The sequence below is a fragment of the Rhinolophus hipposideros genome, assembly GCF_964194185.1.
Source record: "Rhinolophus hipposideros genome assembly, chromosome: 4".
NCBI lineage: Eukaryota > Metazoa > Chordata > Mammalia > Chiroptera > Rhinolophidae > Rhinolophus > Rhinolophus hipposideros.
In genome coordinates, this window is record NC_138050.1 from 12,539,742 (window position 1) to 12,559,629 (window position 19,888).

The 19,888-nt window shown below is 35.1% G+C and overlaps 1 protein-coding gene across 4 annotated transcripts in view; it reads left to right on the top strand.

Annotated features, from left to right (window-relative positions):
* Positions 1-19,888, top strand: part of NBEA (neurobeachin) — a 656,028-nt gene that overhangs the window by 353,184 nt on the left and 282,956 nt on the right. For all 4 annotated transcript variants that reach the window (XM_081046841.1, XM_081046842.1, XM_081046843.1 and 1 more), the window contains 2 exons: positions 3,064-3,172; positions 6,594-6,760. In XM_081046841.1, coding sequence (XP_080902967.1) covers positions 3,064-3,172; positions 6,594-6,760 — 276 coding nt within the window. The remainder of the gene's footprint in view (positions 1-3,063; positions 3,173-6,593; positions 6,761-19,888) is intronic.

The following is a 19,888-nucleotide window of genomic DNA, read 5'->3' on the forward strand; positions in this document are numbered from 1 at the left end:
GCACTGGCGGCATATGCCTAAATCAGCAGTGCTGTTGGGGTTTTAAACCTTGGGCCAGAAATTAAATGAAGACTTTAGCCTAGGACTTTCAAGTTAAGCCAGCATCCTTAATGAGAGGCTGGTATGGTTCTTCTGGGGCCTCCTCAATATCAGCAGAAATAAAAGCAATCATGTACTGACATACGTCTTTTGGACTCCCACAGATTAAAACCACAAATGATGTAACAATCGAAGATGACTAAATTTATGAGATTGGAAGCCATTTTCAATAAGAAATAAAAATTTAGATCTCCAGCGATTGTGGTGATTAGAATGGTGAAATACGGGAAATAGGCACAAAGGTGAATGAATAAAAAGATCATCAAAATGAACAGGAACATTTTGAAAACTAAAACTTGTAGTATTTAAAAACTATAATTTGGAAAAATAATCCATGTATTGATGATTCATCAGATTAAACAAAGTTGGAGAGATTTAGTGACTTGGAACATATATTTTTAAAAATTTACCTAGAATGCAGAGAGAGAAAGAGATGAAAAATGAAAGCAGTTTTAAGAGATATGGAAGTGGATCTAGAATGTTTAATTTACAAGTCACTAGAATTTAAAAAGCAAAGAATACAGAGTATATGAAATATTGTGAAAGATGATTGTTGTGAATATTTAAGAACTGATTGAAACCAAAACATGACTATAGAAGTATGGGAATCAAAATGCACCTCACTGGGATAAATAAAAAGAAACCCATGCTAGATGCATGGTACCGGCATTGTAGAACACCAAAGATAAAGAAATAGAAATACCCATAAAGAAATAACGGGCATCCACAAAAAGAAAAATAGGTAAAGCAACTGAAATTACTTCATAGATTTGCACTTTCAGAAAAACTCAGACTTTCTTAAAGTTAACTTTCAAATATCCTTTGATTTTTTTTAAACGCAATAATTGCTTATTGTGAAAGAAAATATTTTAAAAGATCTGAAAAGGCATAATCATTGTTTTTAATTAGTCAAATGAAAAGAATGTCAGAATGTCCACAGAAGGATGGAAGAAATAAACATAGTTAAAAGGTTTTACTTTAAAAAGTATTGTAGGCTAATAAAATTATAATAATTCTTTTAAAACTTAACGATCTGGGGCAAGGAACTTAATTTTTTCTGAGCTGTGGTTTCTTATTTTTAAAAATGAAAATAATATATATCTCTGAGGATTCTTGTGAGGATAAAGTATTATGTGTAAACTATGTTATTACCTAGCTCTCAAACAGTTTGGTGATAGTTCTTATGGTCAGTATCATCATCATCATCGTGTGGCTTAAACCAACTACCATTTTTATTATTATTTTTTTAATCTCTCCTGAGTCTTATTTACTGGGTTCAGCTAAGCAATTATTTTGCTCCACGTGGAGTTGTCTGGGGCTGTGGAACCTGAGAGGCTGGCTTTGTGCTGGGAGCTCATCTAGGCCTGGGAGCCTGCACATCTCTTTTCTTGAGTTTCTCCACATGCTGTTAGCTTCTCTTAGCATTGCAGCAGGTTCTATAAGAGAGAGTTCCAAGAAAGAAGGGCAAAAGCTGCAAGGCATGTTATGCCCTTGCATTGAAAATCACATAGCATCACTTCTGTTGTATTCTGTTGGTCATAGCAGGTCACCGAGCAGCCCTAAGGGGAGTGGAAAAAGACTCCTCTTTTTGATGGAGCAATGACAAAATCACACTCCAGAAAAAGCATGTGGGATGGGAGTTCTTGTTGCAGCCGTCTTTGGAAATAACCTCTGCCCGTGCTGTGTAGATATGAAAAGATCTTCAAGATATATTGCTAAGTGAGAAAAGCTAGGTAGAGAAATCTGTATAATATACTTATATTAGTGTAACAAGGTAGTGAAAAACAATATATTTGTATTTTCTTATGTATATTTTAAAAATCACTGAAAATATGTAAGAAACCAATAGCAATGAGTGCTCACTGAGGTTGGAAATCAGGTGGAAAGGGGATCTAATGAGAGGCTTCTCACTATGTATCTTAAGACACTTTAAAAAGAGTGTCTTATTCTTGTTAAAAAATGTTTGCTCCGTGTTTGCATTTTTCTTGTTAAAAAATGTTTGCTCCGTGTTTGCATTTTTCATTGAACTTCTTGGGGTGACCTTGGTTAATAAAATTGTATAAGTTTCAAGTGTACAATTCTAGAACATATTATCTATATATTGTGTGTTCACCATCAAAAGTAAAATCTCCTTCTGTCACCATACATTTGACCCCCTTTCCCTTCTTCTAGTTCCCTCCTCCCCCCTTACCCTCTAGTAACCACTAAACTGTTGTCTGTGTCTATGAGTTTTTGTTTGTCTTTTTGTCTTGTTCCTTTGTTGCTTTCAGTTTTATATCCCACCTCTGAGTGAAGTCATATGGTTTTCGACTTTTTCTGTGGTTCTCTACTTATTTTGCTTAGCATGATAATCTCAAGATCCATCCATGTGGTCGCAGATGGTAGATTTTTATCTTTTCTTATGGCTGAGTAACATTCCGTTGTGTATACGATGTACCACATCTTGTATTGGTGGTATAGTTGTGAGCATAGCTGCCTCCCTTGTTTGCATTTTTTAAAGTTTGTTTCATTGTAGTTCCATCTTAGAATTTAGAATCTTAGCATTTAAATGAATTTTAGATGCCATATAGTCCTATTATCTGTATTAATTAAAGTTAGAATCCAGTCTATAGATTTCTTAATATATGGTCATCTAGCATTTGTGTGAAAATTTACTTCCAAGATAGTGAATTCTGTTGTTTTAACCATTTAAAAATATTCCATCAAAAATCATTTATTTTTATTGCGTTGACTGAACTTTATTAAGTGAATGATTTGTTCACAAAACACTGTATTTAATAGAGGCATTGCTGTAACAGTTTTATAGCATATTTCTATATGTCAAATACCATTGAATTATAATTTCAACTATATTAATTTTATAATGTAGCTCTGTCTGAAATTTATGCATAGTTTGATTGTTGAAAAAGTTGGATCAACCAAAGCTTTTGAGAATAATAATTCTAAATGTATTTTTCTTTTTAGATTACTATGCCATGCTATGAAGGACCACATAGTTCGTGTTGCAAATGAAGCTGAATTTATTTTGAACAGACAGAGAGCCGAGGATGTACATAAACATGCAGAATTTGAGGTAAGGTTTGGGGAACAGATTAGAGTCTGCCTTTCTGTTATCAGCCAGCTGTCACCGATGGTAACCTTACATTAAGAGAGTTTTTGTTTTTTTAGAGGAAAATTTTACCAAAGGCATTTCAGTTCTTCAAATTTTACCGAAGGCATGTCAAACCCAGAGCACTGGTTTATTTTCACCTCATTTACAACATGAAGAGATTCCCTCCTGCCCTGTGACTAATCACTTGGTAACTGAAGAAATACAATTTTATAAAGCAATTACTTTAGTAATTTTTAAGCTAGCAGAATTTACATACCATTAAGTATAGCTATATAAGCAGTTATATAAAGAAACTCAGTTTTGCCAAACACTCCGTAATTCATTATTTATTAAATACCCATCTTTAGAATGGCCATAGATAATTATAGATTATATTTCATTTCTATAATTGATATTTTATTGACAATTAAAGCATATATATGGAAATATAATAGTTTTAAAATTCTTGTAAGTTCCTTGAATAAAGAACAAGGAACTATTTTATATGCAAACACTAAAGGATGTTGAAGTACTGTATATTTCAGAGTAATCATTTTTTAATTAAAAATTTTTTTTTAGCATGTCAATAATTATTTACAGTTTCTTGTATTGCTTCAGTTCAACAGATACCCCGATTTCAGTATTTTAAATGTAGCAGTTACTTCAGTTCATTCAATTTACAAAACAATATTGGTTTCAGAAATATTTAGGTGATCTGGTGTTTGGCTTAGTTTGGACTGTCAGTGGCCTTGAAAATAATAACTAACTAACTAATTTATTCTCCTGATGCAACACGTGAACAAGTATTGTGTGGTTGGAAAGCAGAGCCCAAGCTTGCAGTTTTGATGAGGTTTTTATCTCAGTAAGCCAGCTCTCTTAGTCATGCAAGCTGATGTCCTAAGTCTGGTGATCTCTGACCTGGCTAGCTGAGAAGCATGAGACTGAGAAATATCTCTAGGCACTTTAATACCAGTAACTTCTGCTTCATTTGTCAGATGACACAGCATACAGTTGTTATATGGGATTGCAACACCTTATTTTGAAAAGAATACCAAATATTTTAAACTTTGATGAAAGTACATAGACAATTACATGTTTGTCAAAGAAGTTTCATACCACCTCAACAATAAATAACGTTTGGATATTTATCCGGGTCTCATGCTATACTCTGGATGAAAAGAAAAGATTATCTGTTCTTTGAAGAAAGCGTTTAGGTGTAAGATAGGTCAGAACTCTAAACAAAATAAGAATATTCAATTAATATTGGACTTCTGTTAGTAAATAAGATGTAGAATATTAACCGAATTCCTTGCAGGATCAGTTTTGACTCAGTCATATTTCTACTAAGAAAATCAAGATATTTTTTGAGGATATAAGCAAATCAAATCAATATTTGTCATGTGAAAACATTTAAAATGGATTTTAAGCAGCTAGGTATAAGTTACCACCTTTCACACATATTTAACTGAGGGGATACTAAGCAAAATGCAGTTTTTAAACCTTTTTTTTCATTATTGCGCCCCCTAAGGAATCTTTTTTACAGTTTTTGTCTTGTTTCCCAGTAAAATTTTATGACTACCAACATGCCACGTATCTGTTTGTGTATTGTGTATACATCAGAGCTTTATACATAAAAAGAGTAAGATTTTTTTCCACATACCCCCAAGACCCGTTTTCACTCCCTTGGGGATGAGATTACTCCTGTTGAGGACGCATGGCCAATGGTGATAAGAAGCCATGAAGGGGGGGTGTGAAGACTCAGTGATTTTTGAACTCTATATACATAAAACACTAATGTAAATCTAACTTTGAGAGTGTTATCATTGTTACTTAATGAAGGTATATAGTTTTTAACCCAAATGTTTGGATTTCTTCCTTTTAGGTTAGAGCTATATTAGTAAATGCATTGGTTGTGTGTGTGTGTGTGTGTGTGTGTGTGTGTGTGTGTGTGTGTTTCACCAAACACCACTTTTAAATTGTAAAAGATTTTGTAAAAGTCATGATATTTTAGTAGGGCTTTTTGAGGAATTTATCTCCCAAAGAAGCCTGTAATTAAGAGAAAAAGTATATTGAATTTGAGATGGCTACTTCACCGATTTTTTTACTTAACCAATGTAATTGTTAAGGAAGAAAAATGAAAATTTAATTTTACTCTCCAATGAACTAATGAAATATTAACCTCATTATGGAGGCAGATCTTTGTACTAATTGGTGATTCCCTGTACAAAAAGATAAATTGGAAAATGAATTAATCCTTCTTAGATTACTGTAGGGTTATTTCTCTGAAAGATGGGTTGTGGTGGTAGTCTATATGAATAGATAGATGGAAAGGACATGTTTAAATACCTTCCATGAAACAGATTTTTACATAATAATGATGAATGTGAACTAGTTATATGTGGTTTTTTAGATGTATGAGATTTTTTTTCTCCCTAGTCATATGACTCATATTACATATTGGTAATGTTAACATTTATAGTCAACCCACTCCATATAAAAATTAATATAAAAGGCAGTTTTTGGAGGAGTTAACCCACTGCCTTCTCTGACCACTGGTGCTCTGATAATAAACACTTCTTAGAAAAAAAAGAAAAAAAAGGTTATAAAAAAATCAAACATGATTAAAAAATGGTCATTTTCATGTTCATATTGAATCTTTTGATACACAATGAGATTGATTAGCTATGTTACTAATACCAATGACCATGAATGCAGGTAGCTGACAGGACAATAGATTATTAGAAGATACAAGAATAAGATGGTACTTATTATGAGAACCTTTGAACACATTAAATTCTACAGCTGAGAGAGATTGTAGAGAACATCTCTTCCTAGCTCCTCATTTTACAAATATAAAACTGAGTACAATGGGAAAAAATAACTTTCATAAAATGTGAAATAAAACCAAGATCTAAAGCCCTAAACCATTGCTTTTTCTTTTACATATATATATATTATATATATATATATATATATATATATATATATATATATATATATATATAATTATCAGGAACATAACTCTTACTTTAAGCAAGATATATACTATATTGTTTAAAATAATAGGTCGATTTACATTTTTGACACACTCATTTTGTTTCAAAAATGATTATTTTTTGGACTACATTAAAATCAAAATTTCAGAATTGGAAGAAACCTTAAAAGTTATTAATTACTTTATATGTCATTATCCAAATTATTTTATGTATACTATATGTATAACTACATAGAAACAACATATGTACAAGTTTGAAAGTTTACTATATGTATTCTGGAGAATAAACTGTCATTATCTGGATTTGAAACTGAATTATCTTTTAACTTAAGGTTAGATATCATTCTTTACTTATGCTCAGGGGAAGTTATACATTAATCATCATGCATGGTTTGTATGTCTTTATAGTCACAGTGTGCCCAATATGCTGCTGACAGAAGAGAGGAGGAAAAGATGTGTGACCATCTCATTAGTGCTGCCAAACATCGAGACCACGTTACAGCAAATCAGCTGAAACAGAAGATTCTTAATATTCTCACGAACAAGCATGGTGCTTGGGGAGCTGTGTCTCATAGGTGAGTTATAACAAATTACAAGTAGATAATAATTCATAGGCTATTTATAAGGGTTAGAAGAGGAAAAGGACTGTAAATTTTTAATTATTTAGAAAATATGATTTAAAGTATAAAAAGTTGCTAGTTTTTTTTTTACCTGGTATCTTTAGTAATGTCTCTTTAGAAGGATTTTGGAGAAAATATAAACTTTTAAAAGTAGCTCCAATAGAAGTTATTTCTAATTTATAATTATATGTTAACAATACAAAATTTGTTTAGGCAACTATTTTAATCTTAAAGAATCCAATCTTCCTACTTATTAAATTTATGTCATTCTTAGTTTTTCTTACATACAAGTAATAACAATATGAGCATTCGTTGTGGAGAGGTAATAGATTCTTTTTAAAATTTTCCTTCCATATTTTTTTATTCAGTTGTGTGTGTGTGTGTGTGTGTGTGTGTGTGTGTGTGTGTTTAGGAAGGTTTCATCTCAATTTAGTGCATTTATGATGTACATTTATAGTACAATTAAACCAACATTGGTTGTTTATAAACTACAAATATTCTCTTTTCAAACTTTCGTGGGCATATTTTTTTTTTCCCTCTGCACAATGAAGTTTTCTAGAAAAATAGTAGTACAGGATGTCACTATGTTTCGATTGTTAATGCTATTCATTTTTATAGCTTCATTATATTTGATCCCATTAAATATTTTTGTTAAGTCTCTGTATGGCAGAGTTTAGGGGTTAGTTAATTGTGGACAGGACACTACTAAGAAGAATTCTGGTAGAAGTGATTCTTTTGCGGAAGAACATTTGAATATGACCAGGATAGTATTTGACCAACTATCCTGGGGTTTCAAGTGTAAGACATATTTAAGGAAACTGTATTTTTTTTTAATTTTAAGTAATATTGTAACATAATGTCTTTAAAAATAGTCAATACTCCATATTTGTTTCTTATAATAATACTGTGGCATCTAACATTTTTCAAATATTTATTGTGTGTCAGGCACAATACTAAGACATTCACAAGGATGGTTTCATTTAACCTTCTGAACATCTATATTAAGTTTAATACTGAAATTTTCTGCATAGTATGATGAACAAACTAAAGATTTCAGAAGTTAGATGAAATGTACATAGTATCACACATCTTATGCAAATAGAGGCAGAGTTTGTCAGGTTGCTTCAGAGAAACAAAAACCGAACCAATAGAATGTATGCGAGACACAGGTAGAGACAGAGATTTATTTTAAAGAATTGATTCACGTGATTGTGGGGTCTGGCAAGCCTGAAGTCTGTAGGGTAGGAAGTCAGGCTGGAAATTCAGGCAGGATTTCTGTTACAGTCTTGAGGTAGAATTCCTTCTTCAGGAAACGCCAGCCTTTTCTTCATCTGATTGGATGAGCCCACCCACATTATTGAGAATACTATCTTTTACTTAAAGTCAATTGATTGTAGGTGTGAATCGCAGATACAGAATATTTCATAGCAACAACTAGCCTCATATTTGACCAAAGAACTCAGCACCATGGCCTAGCCAAGTTGACACTTAAAATTCAACCATCATACAGAGCAACAATAATGTGAACATTTTGCCCAGCTATAGACGTTGTCTCTCCTTTTGTGCCATCTAAATGGGATTTATCTACTTAAGTTTTATATAGTCAGGACTATAACTTTATATTACTAGTAATTCATTTTGTATGATTAAGAATATTGCCTTAAATGTATAAAGCTGTACATGGTTTGAGTTTTAATATTTCATCATGTAATTAAAATACAGCTAAAGGACAGTGACATTTAGAGTGTCTGTCACATGGTAGCGTATCAGATGCATCTTCTGCTCTGCTTACCCTTTATGATATCTCATTAGATTGACAGAAAGACTGGCAGGTAGGACTCCTCGGAAGAGCAGGTATCTTCTGTCCTTTCCTGCATATTAAATCCCAGTGCTGACTAACTGAAAAACACAATATTTCTATTATCATCCTTTCCTAATGGAGTCACTGAACTATAAATCTTTAAGGATAGGTTTTGCTCTCTATAATCTGCCTTAGTATTTGATTTTCTTAAAAGGCACAGTCATTTGGACCACTTCTCTTTTGTGCCTCACTCTTATCTCTAGTCCAGATCACTTCGTTCTCCTGTATATCCATCTACGTACTTGGCATCTGACACTTGGATATCTGTTAGTCATGTTACACTTAGGATGACAAAACTGAGCTCCTCGCTGATCTCTAAAAGCAGTTCATCTTGCAGTCATTTCCATCTCAGCCAAGGGGAGCTCCAGTCTTATAGATGCCCCAGCCATGAATGTTGCTCTTATCTTAAGTACTCTTCATACATCTAGCATCAAGCCCCTCAGCAAATCCTGTTGTCTGTCATAAAATGTATGCAGCATTTGACCACTTCTTACCATTACCTTGATGTCACCTGATCCACGGCGCCACCGTGTCTCACTTACTGCATCAGCGTTTTCCTGCTTCTGCCCTTGACCTCCTGAAGTCCATTCTCAACACAACAGCATGATTGATTCTTATTAGAGTGTATCCTTTTGTTCCTCGGCTCATAAACCTCCATAGCTATACTATGCAGGATGGTAACCACAAAACATATGTGTCTGTTCAAATTTGATTAATGAAAATTAAATTTAATTGAAAATTCAATGCCATGGTTACAGGAGACATACTCAAGTGCTCAATAGCCACATGTGGCTGGTGCAGCCATCAGACAGCACAGAACATTTCTATCATGTCACAAAGTTCTGTCTGGACAATGCTGCTCCAGGAACTTCCCGTATTACTGAAAGAAAACAAAACATAACATACAGTGACCTACAAGAAGTGTGCTGTTTTCGACAGAATGGGCAGAGAAGCCTACTCTGATGAGGAACCACTTGAGCAAAGGCCTATCTGAGCATTTCAAGCAGAGAGAACAACATGCAAAAGAAAAAGGTGCTCGGGCTAGTCACAAAATAGTCAGAAGCCAGTTTGGCTGCAGTGGCGTGAACGGTGGGTGCAAAGGTGCGTGATCTGGTCTTTGTCAACTCTTTGACCTCTGTTCCAATGACTTTCCCTGGTTCTTCTTGTTCCACTCACTGTGGTTCCTGGCTATTCTTCTTACTTGGAATGCTTTCTCCAAAAAATCCACTACCTAGCGAGCTCTCCCACTTTCTTCAGGCTTCAATGCACATATACTTTCTCAAAAAAAGCCTTCTGTAGCTACTTTGTCTAAAATTCTACTTCTTTCCCCAAATATTTTACATTGCGATTTTGCTGCTTTATAGTCAACATTTATGACTACCTAATGTATAGTATATTTTACGTATTTATTACTTTAGTTGTTTGTTTCCCACCAAAATACAAACTCCGTAATACAAGGGATTTTGATCTCTTTTTGTCCACAAGAGCATCTCTGGCACATAGAATAATGTCTGATGCATAGTAGGTGCTAAATAAGTGTTTTTGAATAAGTTAAATGAATACCTGGTGTATACCCTTTTTCACAGTGATGATACATATGACAGAATAGAAAAATGAATCAGTCTATTGTTGGGGACAGTTTTATATTTTAAATGAAATAATTTTATTAAATGAACAAAAGTACTTATCTCTGCATGAAAAAAAAGCTCAGGTTCATCTGGAAAGAGGATGAACAGTCCTACTTCCTTGGGTTATTTAGGTGGAAAAATGAAATATATGCACAATGCTCAGCACCATATCTGACACATAGTAAATGTCTCACATTTGTTAGTCTCTTTTTCTGTTAGTCAGCTCTTTGTAAAGAGCCCTTTTTTTAAGACTTTATATTTTTAGAGCAGTTTTAGGTTTGCAGTTAAATTGAGAGGAAGGAAAAAGGTTTCCCTTATACCCCCTCCCCACACACGTGTATAGCCTCCTTGATTATCAGAGTCACTCACCAGAATGGTACCATTTTTTACTAAGAATTAAGCTACAGTGACATACGATGATCACCCAAAGTCCGTAGTCTACCTTAGGGTTCAATCTTGGTGTTGTGTATTCTGTCAGTTTGGACAAATGTCTAATGACATATGTCCATCATTATAATATCATGCAGAGTATCCTCACTGCCGTGAAAATCCTCTCTGCTCTGCATATTCATCAGTCTCCTCACCTTCACCCCGGCAACCGCTGAGCTTTTTATTGATCGCATAGTTTTCCTTTTGCAGAATGCCATCTAGTTGGAATCATACAGTATGTATCCTTTTCAGAGTGACTTCTTTCACTAAGTATAAGTAATATACGATTAAGATTCCTCCATATCTTTTTATGCTTGGCAGCTTATTTCTTTTGAGCAGTGAGTAATACTCCATTGTCTGGATGGACCACAGTTTATTGATCTGTTCACCTATTGAAGGACTTCCTGGTTGCTTCCAAATGATGTCATTTATAAACACAGCTGCTGTAAGCATCCATGTGCGGGTTTTTATGTGGACGTAGTTTTTAACTCCTTTGGGGAGTGTGTAACTCCACGGAGTGTTACTGCTGGATTTTATGGGAAGAGTATGTTTAGTTTTCGAAGAAGCCACCAAACTGCCTTCCAAAGTTGCTGAGCCATTTTGCATTCCCACCAGCAATGAATGTGAGTTCCTGTTGCTCCACATCCTTGCTAGCATTTAGTATAGTCAGTGTTCTGGAGTTTGGTGATCCTGATGGCTGTGTAATACTAGCTCACTGTTATTGTAAGTTGCATTTCCTGAAGACAATATGATATGGAGCATCTTCTCATAGGCTATTTTCTATCTGTGTGTCTTCTTCAGTGTGGTATCTGTTAAGGTCTTTGGCCTATTTTTTAAAACAGGTTGTTTGATTTCTGATTGTTGAGTTTTAAAAATGTTCTTTATATATCTTTCATAAGTCTTTTCTCAGATTGTGTCTTTTACAAATATTTTCTCCCAGTCTGTGGCTTACTTTCATTCCCTTGATTCTGTCTTAGTAAGAGTTTTTCATTTTAATGCAGTCCAGCTTATCTATTATTCCTTTCAAAGATGCTGTCTCTGGTGTTGTATCTTAAAATACATCACCACCCCCAAGTAGTCAGGTTGTCTCCTATGTCATCTTCTAAGGATTTTATAGTTTTGCATCTACATTTAGTCTGTGATCCATTTTGAGTTAATTTTTATAAAGGGTGTAAAGTCTGTGTCTAGATTTATTTGTTTGTTTTTTCTTTGTGTATTTATTTATTTATTTGCATATGGGTCCAGTTGTTCCAGCACCATTTGTTGAAAAGACTGTGTTTGCTCCATTTTATTGCCTTTGCTCCTTTGTCTATGACCACTTGACTACACAGGGGTGTATTTCTGGGCCCCTGTTCTGTTCTATTGACTTCTTTGTCCATTCTTTGCCAAGACCAAGTTGTCTCGGGTACTGTAGCTTTATAGTAGTTCTTGAAGTTGGTAGCATTAGTCCTCCAACTTAGTTCTTCTCCTTCCAAAGAGCCTTTTTAAAAAATATTTTTATTAAAAAGTATAGCTAACATACAATATTATATCAGTTTCAGGTGTGCACCATAGTTGTTCAACATTTATATACCTAAAGAAGTGATCACCAAAAGTCCAGCAACCATCTGACACTGTACTATGCTATGACAATTTACTGATTATATTCCCCATGCTGTACATTACATCCCCGTGACTTATTTGTTTTATACCTGGAAATATGAACATCTTATTCCCCTTCACCTTTTTCACTGCTTTTGAAATTTTTAATTACAGTTAAAATTCAGTATTATTTTGTATTAACTTCAGGTGTACAGCGTAGTGGTTAGACATTCATATAATTTAATTCATATAATTTAAGAAGTGATCCCCCTGATTAGTCTAGTACCCACCTGGCACTATACATAATTATTACTGTATTATTGACTACATTCCCCATGCTTTACATCCCCATGACTATTTTGTAACTGCCAATTTGTACTTGTTTTAATACCTTCACCTTTTTCACCCTGTCCTCCAACCCCTGTCCCATCTATCACCCTGATAAATCTAGAACACATAATAGTTATAACAATATTATTGATTATATTTCTTCAGCTATACCCTGCCATCTGCATGACTACTTTGTTACAACCAATTTGTACTTCTTAATCCCTTTCCATTTTTTACCCGCCCCCTTAACTCCCCTCCCATCTGGCAACCGTCAAAATGTTCTTTGTACCTATGAGTGTGTTTCTGTTTTGTTTGTTTATTTTGTGTTTTAGATTCCACATATAAGTGAAATCACATTGCATCTGTTTTTCTCTGTCTGACATACTCCAATCAGCACAATACCCTCCAGGTACATTCTTGCTGCAGCAGATGGCAAGAACCCATTCCCATCCATTGCAAAGCAATCTTCTATTATATATATGTACTAGATACATAACTATGCCATTTTATTATTCATATATATATTTTTAAAGAAGTTCCTCTAACATTCCTTGTAATACCGGTTTGGTGGTGATGGACTCTTTTAGTAGCTTTTTCTTCTCTGGAAAGCTCTTTATCTGTCCTTCAATTTTAAATGATAGCTTTGCTGGGTAGAGTGGTCTTGGATATAGCTCCTTGGTTTTGATCACTTTGAATATTTTCTGCCAATACTTTCTGGCCTGCAAAGTTTCTGTTGAGAAATAAGCTGATAGTCTTATGGGTGCTCCTTTATAAGTTACTAGTTGCCTTTCTCTTGCTGCTTTTATGATTCTCTCTTTGTCTTTAAATTTTACCTTTGCCATTTTAATTATAATATTTCTTGGTAATGGGTCTGTTTGGGTTCATCCTATTTGGGACTCTGTACTTCCTGGGTTTGTATGTGTATTTCCTTTGCCAGGTTAGGAAAGTTTTCAGTCATTATTTCTTCAAATAGGTACTCAATCTATTGCTTTCTCTCTTCTCCTTTTGGTACCCCTATGATGCAAATGTTATTAATTTGATGTTGTCCCCGAGGTCTCCTAAACTATCCTCATTTTTTTTTCTAATTTGTTTTTCCTTTTGCTGTTCTGATTGGGTGTTTTCTGCTACCTTGTCTTCCAAATCATTGATTTGATCCTCTGCTTCATCTCATCTACCGTTTATTCCTTCTAGTGCATTCTTCTTTTCAATTATTGTATTCTTCACTTCTGACTCGTTCTTTTTATGTTTTCTGTGTCCTTTTCTATGCTTGCTTTCTCTTTGTTGAACTTCCCACTAAGTTCCTTGAACATCCTTATCACCACTATTTTGAACTCTGTATCTGGTAAGTTGTTTGCCTCTATTTCGTTTACTTCTTTTTCTGGAGTTTCCTCCTGTTCTTTCATTTGGGACGTATTTCTTTGTTTATTTTGTCTGTCTCTGTTTGTTTCTATGTATTAGGTAAATCTGCTACATCTCTTGTCAAGTGGCCTTATGTAATAGGTGCCCTGTGGGGCCCTGACACAACTCCCTGGTCAGGTGCTCCAGGAGTGTCCCTGGTGTGGGTTGTGTGTGCCCTCCTGTTATATTTGAGCCTGATTGCTACTGGCATGTCAGTGGGTCAGATTGATCCTCAGGCTGACTAGTTGTGGGGTTTGGCCACATCTACAGCTTACTGGCTGCCGTGCTAAGGGGCTTACCAGAGTGAGTGGGATTTGCCCCAGCAGGCTCTGGTGCCTTTTGAGACTGCCCTTTGGGTATCCTACTTGTGGGGCTAGTTGGGTGGTGATCTGCTGTGGTCTGAAGACAACCTCCAAGTATGTTGGTTCTGGGGCCTCTTGGGAGGGGCTGTGGTACAGGCCCAGGTCAGCCACTTCCTGTGACTAGCTGGGGAGTACGTGGTAGAAGCTACAAAGCAATCCATGGTCACTGCCTATGCTGGACTTGGAGGCATGTGAGAGGCCACATTGTGAACTGAGAATGACTACCTCCAGTACTGGGCTTGGAGTAGTTCCACAAAATGCTAGGACACACCGAGGCCTACTGCCACTTACTACCTGCTGCTGGTTGCCCACTCTGGTAAGGTTCACCATAGATAAAGCCTCCTGTGGTTTGGAGTTGTGGGGTGGGGTCCCAGTGAGTCAGCAGGCAGGAGCTGTGGAGCTCACCAGGCCAATCAGATTCAGATTTGGCTGTAGTGGAGGTGGGCTCAGCACAGAAAAGATGGCACTGGCTTGCTGACTGTGTGCGAAGGGGAACTTACCCAGGGAAATTGTCAGATGTCCTCCAGGCCAACCCCTGAAGCCACACACCTCAGTCTGCCCACTATATGCCCCTGATGCTCTGTGAATCACCAGTCCCTCCACCGGAGAGCAGGGTGAGTGCCTGTGAGCAAGTCTGTGCTGGGGCTTTAAGAGGATGTCTGAATTTCCCTGCAGCCTTCCATCCTACCTGGCGAGACTATTTGTCACAAGCAGAAGTTGTGGGGGCTCCTCTTCTGGGTACAAGTACTCTGGGCTGGGGAGCCTGGTGTGGGGGGCTGGGGTCCCTTGCTCTTCCAGGGGGAACCTCCGTGGGTGAAGTAGTCCTCCCAATTTTTATTCGCCACACAGATGTTAGGGGCCAGCCCGTTTCGTGTCTCCACCGCCCCCACTACCAGTCTCAACGTGGCCTCTTCTTTTATCCTTAGTTATAAAATATCTGTTCAGCCAGCCTCACATGGTTCTCCAGGTTTATTGTTCTATAATTTAGTTGTAATTTTAATGTGGTTAGGGGATGAAGGAAGCACAGTGTGTATCTACTCCACCATCTTGGATCTTTCCCCAGTAACTCTAAAAAACCTTTTTAAAATAATTTTTCATACCACTTAGTCACCCCGTAACTGGCAATATATAGTTATAATTTACTGATTTTATTCATTTAATAAAGAGATAACTCTTAAGCTTCTATTAGTGCTAGCATTGTGGTGAGCAAAACAGACTTGCTTCCTGCCTCACATAGTTTATAGTCGAGTAAAAGAGACTGATATTAAACAAATACTTACAGGAATAAGTGATATAAATACAACCTCTGGCAAATACTAGGAAAGAAAAATATAGGGTTTTCTGAAGGAGATACTATAACAGAGGATCATCATTATAGGTTAGGGAGTCAGGGGAGACTTCTTTGAAGAACTCTGTTTAAGCTAAGTACTAAAGGAAGGGATAAACGAGATCGTCAGCACAAGGTGGGGCGTAAAACGTTCAGGAGAGAAATATTACAAAGACTCGGAGCTTCGAAATAATAAAATAAACAGATAGGAGGCTAGTGTGTCTACAGCTTAGTGAGCAGTGGGGGCAGTGGCTTGAGATGAGGCTGGAGAGTAACATGTGAGCCAGAAGATTTAAAGTCTTATAGCTCATGTTAAGGATTTGTGACTTTATCCTAAGTGGCGTGAAAAGCAGTGAAGAGTTTTGAGCAAAAGAGTAACATGATCTGATTTATGCTTAAAAAGATCAGTCTGGCTGCTTTATGAAGAAATATACTGGAAGAAATAGGGAAGAATGATCACCCTATTTATAGCTAAGTTCAAATATCACCCTTTCTTTAGTATTCCCTGGTTTTCTCCATCTTTTATAAACCTACTTCCTCATATTTTATTATCTGTATTGCCATTATCTATGATATATCACTTAATGTTTTATAGTTGTGTGAATGTGCCTGTTTCTTTCACTAGACCGGTAGCTTTCTAAGTGGAGGGATTGAATAACACATATATTTACAACCCTGATATCAAATATATGAGTTATATCTGAGGTATTTCATCTCTATAATGTTATACTTGTTTTACAAACTAAAACGTTTAATTTTAATGTAAATTTTTCTTTTATTGTTTGACTCAATGATGCTGGATCAAACATAATTTACCTTTTGAATTAATGTTACTAACCTTTATTTCAGCCTTCAGGAAAAACTAGAATTTGAAAACTTCTTTAAAATGCATAATTAAAAATTAATGTTGTTAAATAACACTTAGTATGTACAAACAGCTTTTCTTTCTCTGTCTTGTGGGATCATATTTCTATTCCTTAAACTACACTAACCAAATTTAAAAATGGGCAAATGACCTGAATAGACATTTTTCGAAAGAAGACATATGAATGGCCAACATTTACATGAAAATGTGCTCAACATCACCAATCATCAGGGCAATGCAAATCAAAACCACAGTAAGATATCACCTTACATCTGTTAAAATGACTATCATCAAAAAATTAAGTGATAGCAAATACTTGCTAGGATCTGGAGGAAAGGGAACCGTTGTACAATGTTGATAGGAATATAAATCAGTGCAGCCACTAGGGAAAACAGTGTGGAAGTCCCTTAAGTAATTGAAAATAGAACAACCATACAAACCAGTAATTCCACTTCTGGGAAAATATACGAAAAAAAACAAAAACACTACATCAGAGAGATATCTGCATCCCCATGTTCATAGCAGTATTATTTATAATACCCAAGGTACGGAAACAAGTGTCCATCAACACATGAAAGGAAAAAAAGCTGTGTTACACACGGGCACACGCGCGCGTGCTCGCGCGCGCACACACACACACACACACACACACACAAACTAGTATTATGCATCCACACATTAAAAAAAAAAAATCCTGTCATTTGTATCAACATAGATGGACTTAATATTATGCTAAGTGAAATAAGTAAGACAGAAAAATACAAATACTGTATGGTCTCACTTATATATGGCAATAAAAAAGGAAAAGAAAGAAAAATTTTACAGAAAAAGAGATCAGATTTGTTGTTTGCAGAATTAGGGGTTGGGGGAAAAGGAATTGGATGAAGGCGAACAAAAGATATAAACTTCCAGTTATAACATAATTAAGTATTAGGAATGTAATGTACAGCATGGTAACTATAGTTAATACTGCTGTGTGTTATATATGAAAGTTAAGAGAGTAGATCCTAAGAGACCTCATCTCAAGGAAAACAAAGTCTTTTTTGTGTATTTTTTTTTGTAGCTACATGAGATGATGGATGTTAACTAAACTTATTATGGTAATTATTTTATAAAATATGTAAGTCACATCATTATGCTATATACCTTAAATTTACACAATGCTGTATGTCAATTTTATCTCAATAAAACTGGAAAGAAAAAAACTATATGAACCATGACCACCTATATTAAAATCAAGATATAGGCCCTTCAATAAAATAATAGACACACACATATAGGTATGTGTGTGTATTCATATATATATATATATATATATATATATATATATATATCAATTTTAAGTGTGCATTTTAATATAAGCATTACTACTAAGATTGTTTTCTGATAAGCTACTGATAGAAATTCACATTTATTAAAGGCAGTTATGTATTGGCAGTAACTCTGCTGATACTTCACATGTAATGTCTTAGTTTTTTCTAACAACGCAGCGAGGAAGGTATTAGTTTTTCCATTTTGCAAATAAGAAATGTGACTAGCTTGGCCAGCATTACATAACTAAGTAGTAGGGACAGGCTTTGAATCTAGGGGTGTCTAACCCTAAAGCCCATGATCATTTCAGTGGTGAAATTAATTACTAATTATTGTATTAACTATAAAAATTATCAATTGGAATAATGAAATAAAAAGTACTTCTTAAACAGGAATAAGACTCGAAATCTAGGGCTTTAGAAAATATTTTTAAAGTTTTCAACGTCCAAAACTTGAATTAAATGAACATTGGAAGAGAAGGCAAGATAGAACTTGCAATCTGAACTAAATAGGGTTGATTGACTGCTTAATCAAAAATAAACATTCTGCATAGGAGGTTAACAAGATCCAGTGTCCCACAATATAATATTTAAGACACCCAAGATATAATCCAAAATTACTTAATATACAAGGAATCAGGAAAATCTTACCCTTTGTCAAGGAAAGACAATGAGCAAATACCAGTCCTAAGATGAGCCAGAAGATGGAACTGTCAGATAAAGATTTAAAAGCGGCTATGATAGTCATCTTCTATGAAGTAAAGCTAAATATTCTTTAAATGAATGAAACGATAGATCTAAGCAAAGAAATAGAAACTATGAGAAAGAACCAAATGAAAATGAAAGGTGTAATATCTGAAACTTAAAAAAACATTAATGAGCTTAGCAGTAGAATGAATATGACAGAGGAAAAAATGAACTTGAAGGTAGATAACTAAAATTATACAACTGAAGAACAGAGAGAAAATAGATTTGGAAAAAAAATGAAAAGCACCTCAGGCACCTGTGGAACAATATCAAAAGGTATAAATACTGTATCAGTGAAGCCCCACAGCAAACATGCGAGACTGGTACAGAAAATTTATTGAAAGAAAAGAAACGGCTGAAAACTTACAAAGTTGGTGAAAGATGTCAAGTCTCAAGAGACTCAAGGAAATCAGAGACCCAAAACAGGAGAAACTCAATAAAAATTAATCATCTAAAAACCAAAAATAAAGACAAAAAATTTGTTTTCTTCTTGCTTTTCTTTTTCTTAAATATTTGTTTTCAATTGCAGTTGACATTGAATATTATTTTAGTTTCAGGTGTACAGCATAGTGGTTAGACATTCATGTAATTTACGAAGTGATCCCGCTGTTAGTCTAGTACCCACCTGGCACTATTACAATATTTTTTACTATATTCCCTATGCTCTACTTTATGTCCCATAACTATTTTGTAACTATCCATTTGTACTTCTTAACCTCTGGGATCCTCATTTCACTCTGCACTCTAGAGGTATACTTTATGCTTGAAAGTAAATCCATTTCTGGACAAAATATGACATTAGTTTCTATGTTAATGCAAGTGGCACCTAGGGCACAGCCATATATGTTCCTGTCATTTCATTGGGAGTAAATATACCACGTTTAGGACCCTCTTCTTATACATAATTTTCTTAGTCGTGGCATAAACTACTCAAACTCTGGATACTTCAATCTCTTCACCCTTCAAGCTCTATGTTTATCATCTCTTCTAGGATAGCTCAGCTCCTTTTTAAAAGGAATACCTCTTATGTTTGTAATACCTCTCAAGTTTGCTGAGAAGATCAGGGTAGCCTCAGGTCTCCTAGATTCAAAATCCTGCTTTTCTTGGAGGCGTTAACATAGATTGGAATGGGGATTTTGCTTAGTTTTCAGACCATTTCTATTCCTTGGTCCAAACCTTTTTATAACAATCCAAGTACATCTGTTTCAGCTAAAAGTTCTGTAACCGTGGAACAGGTTTTGTTTT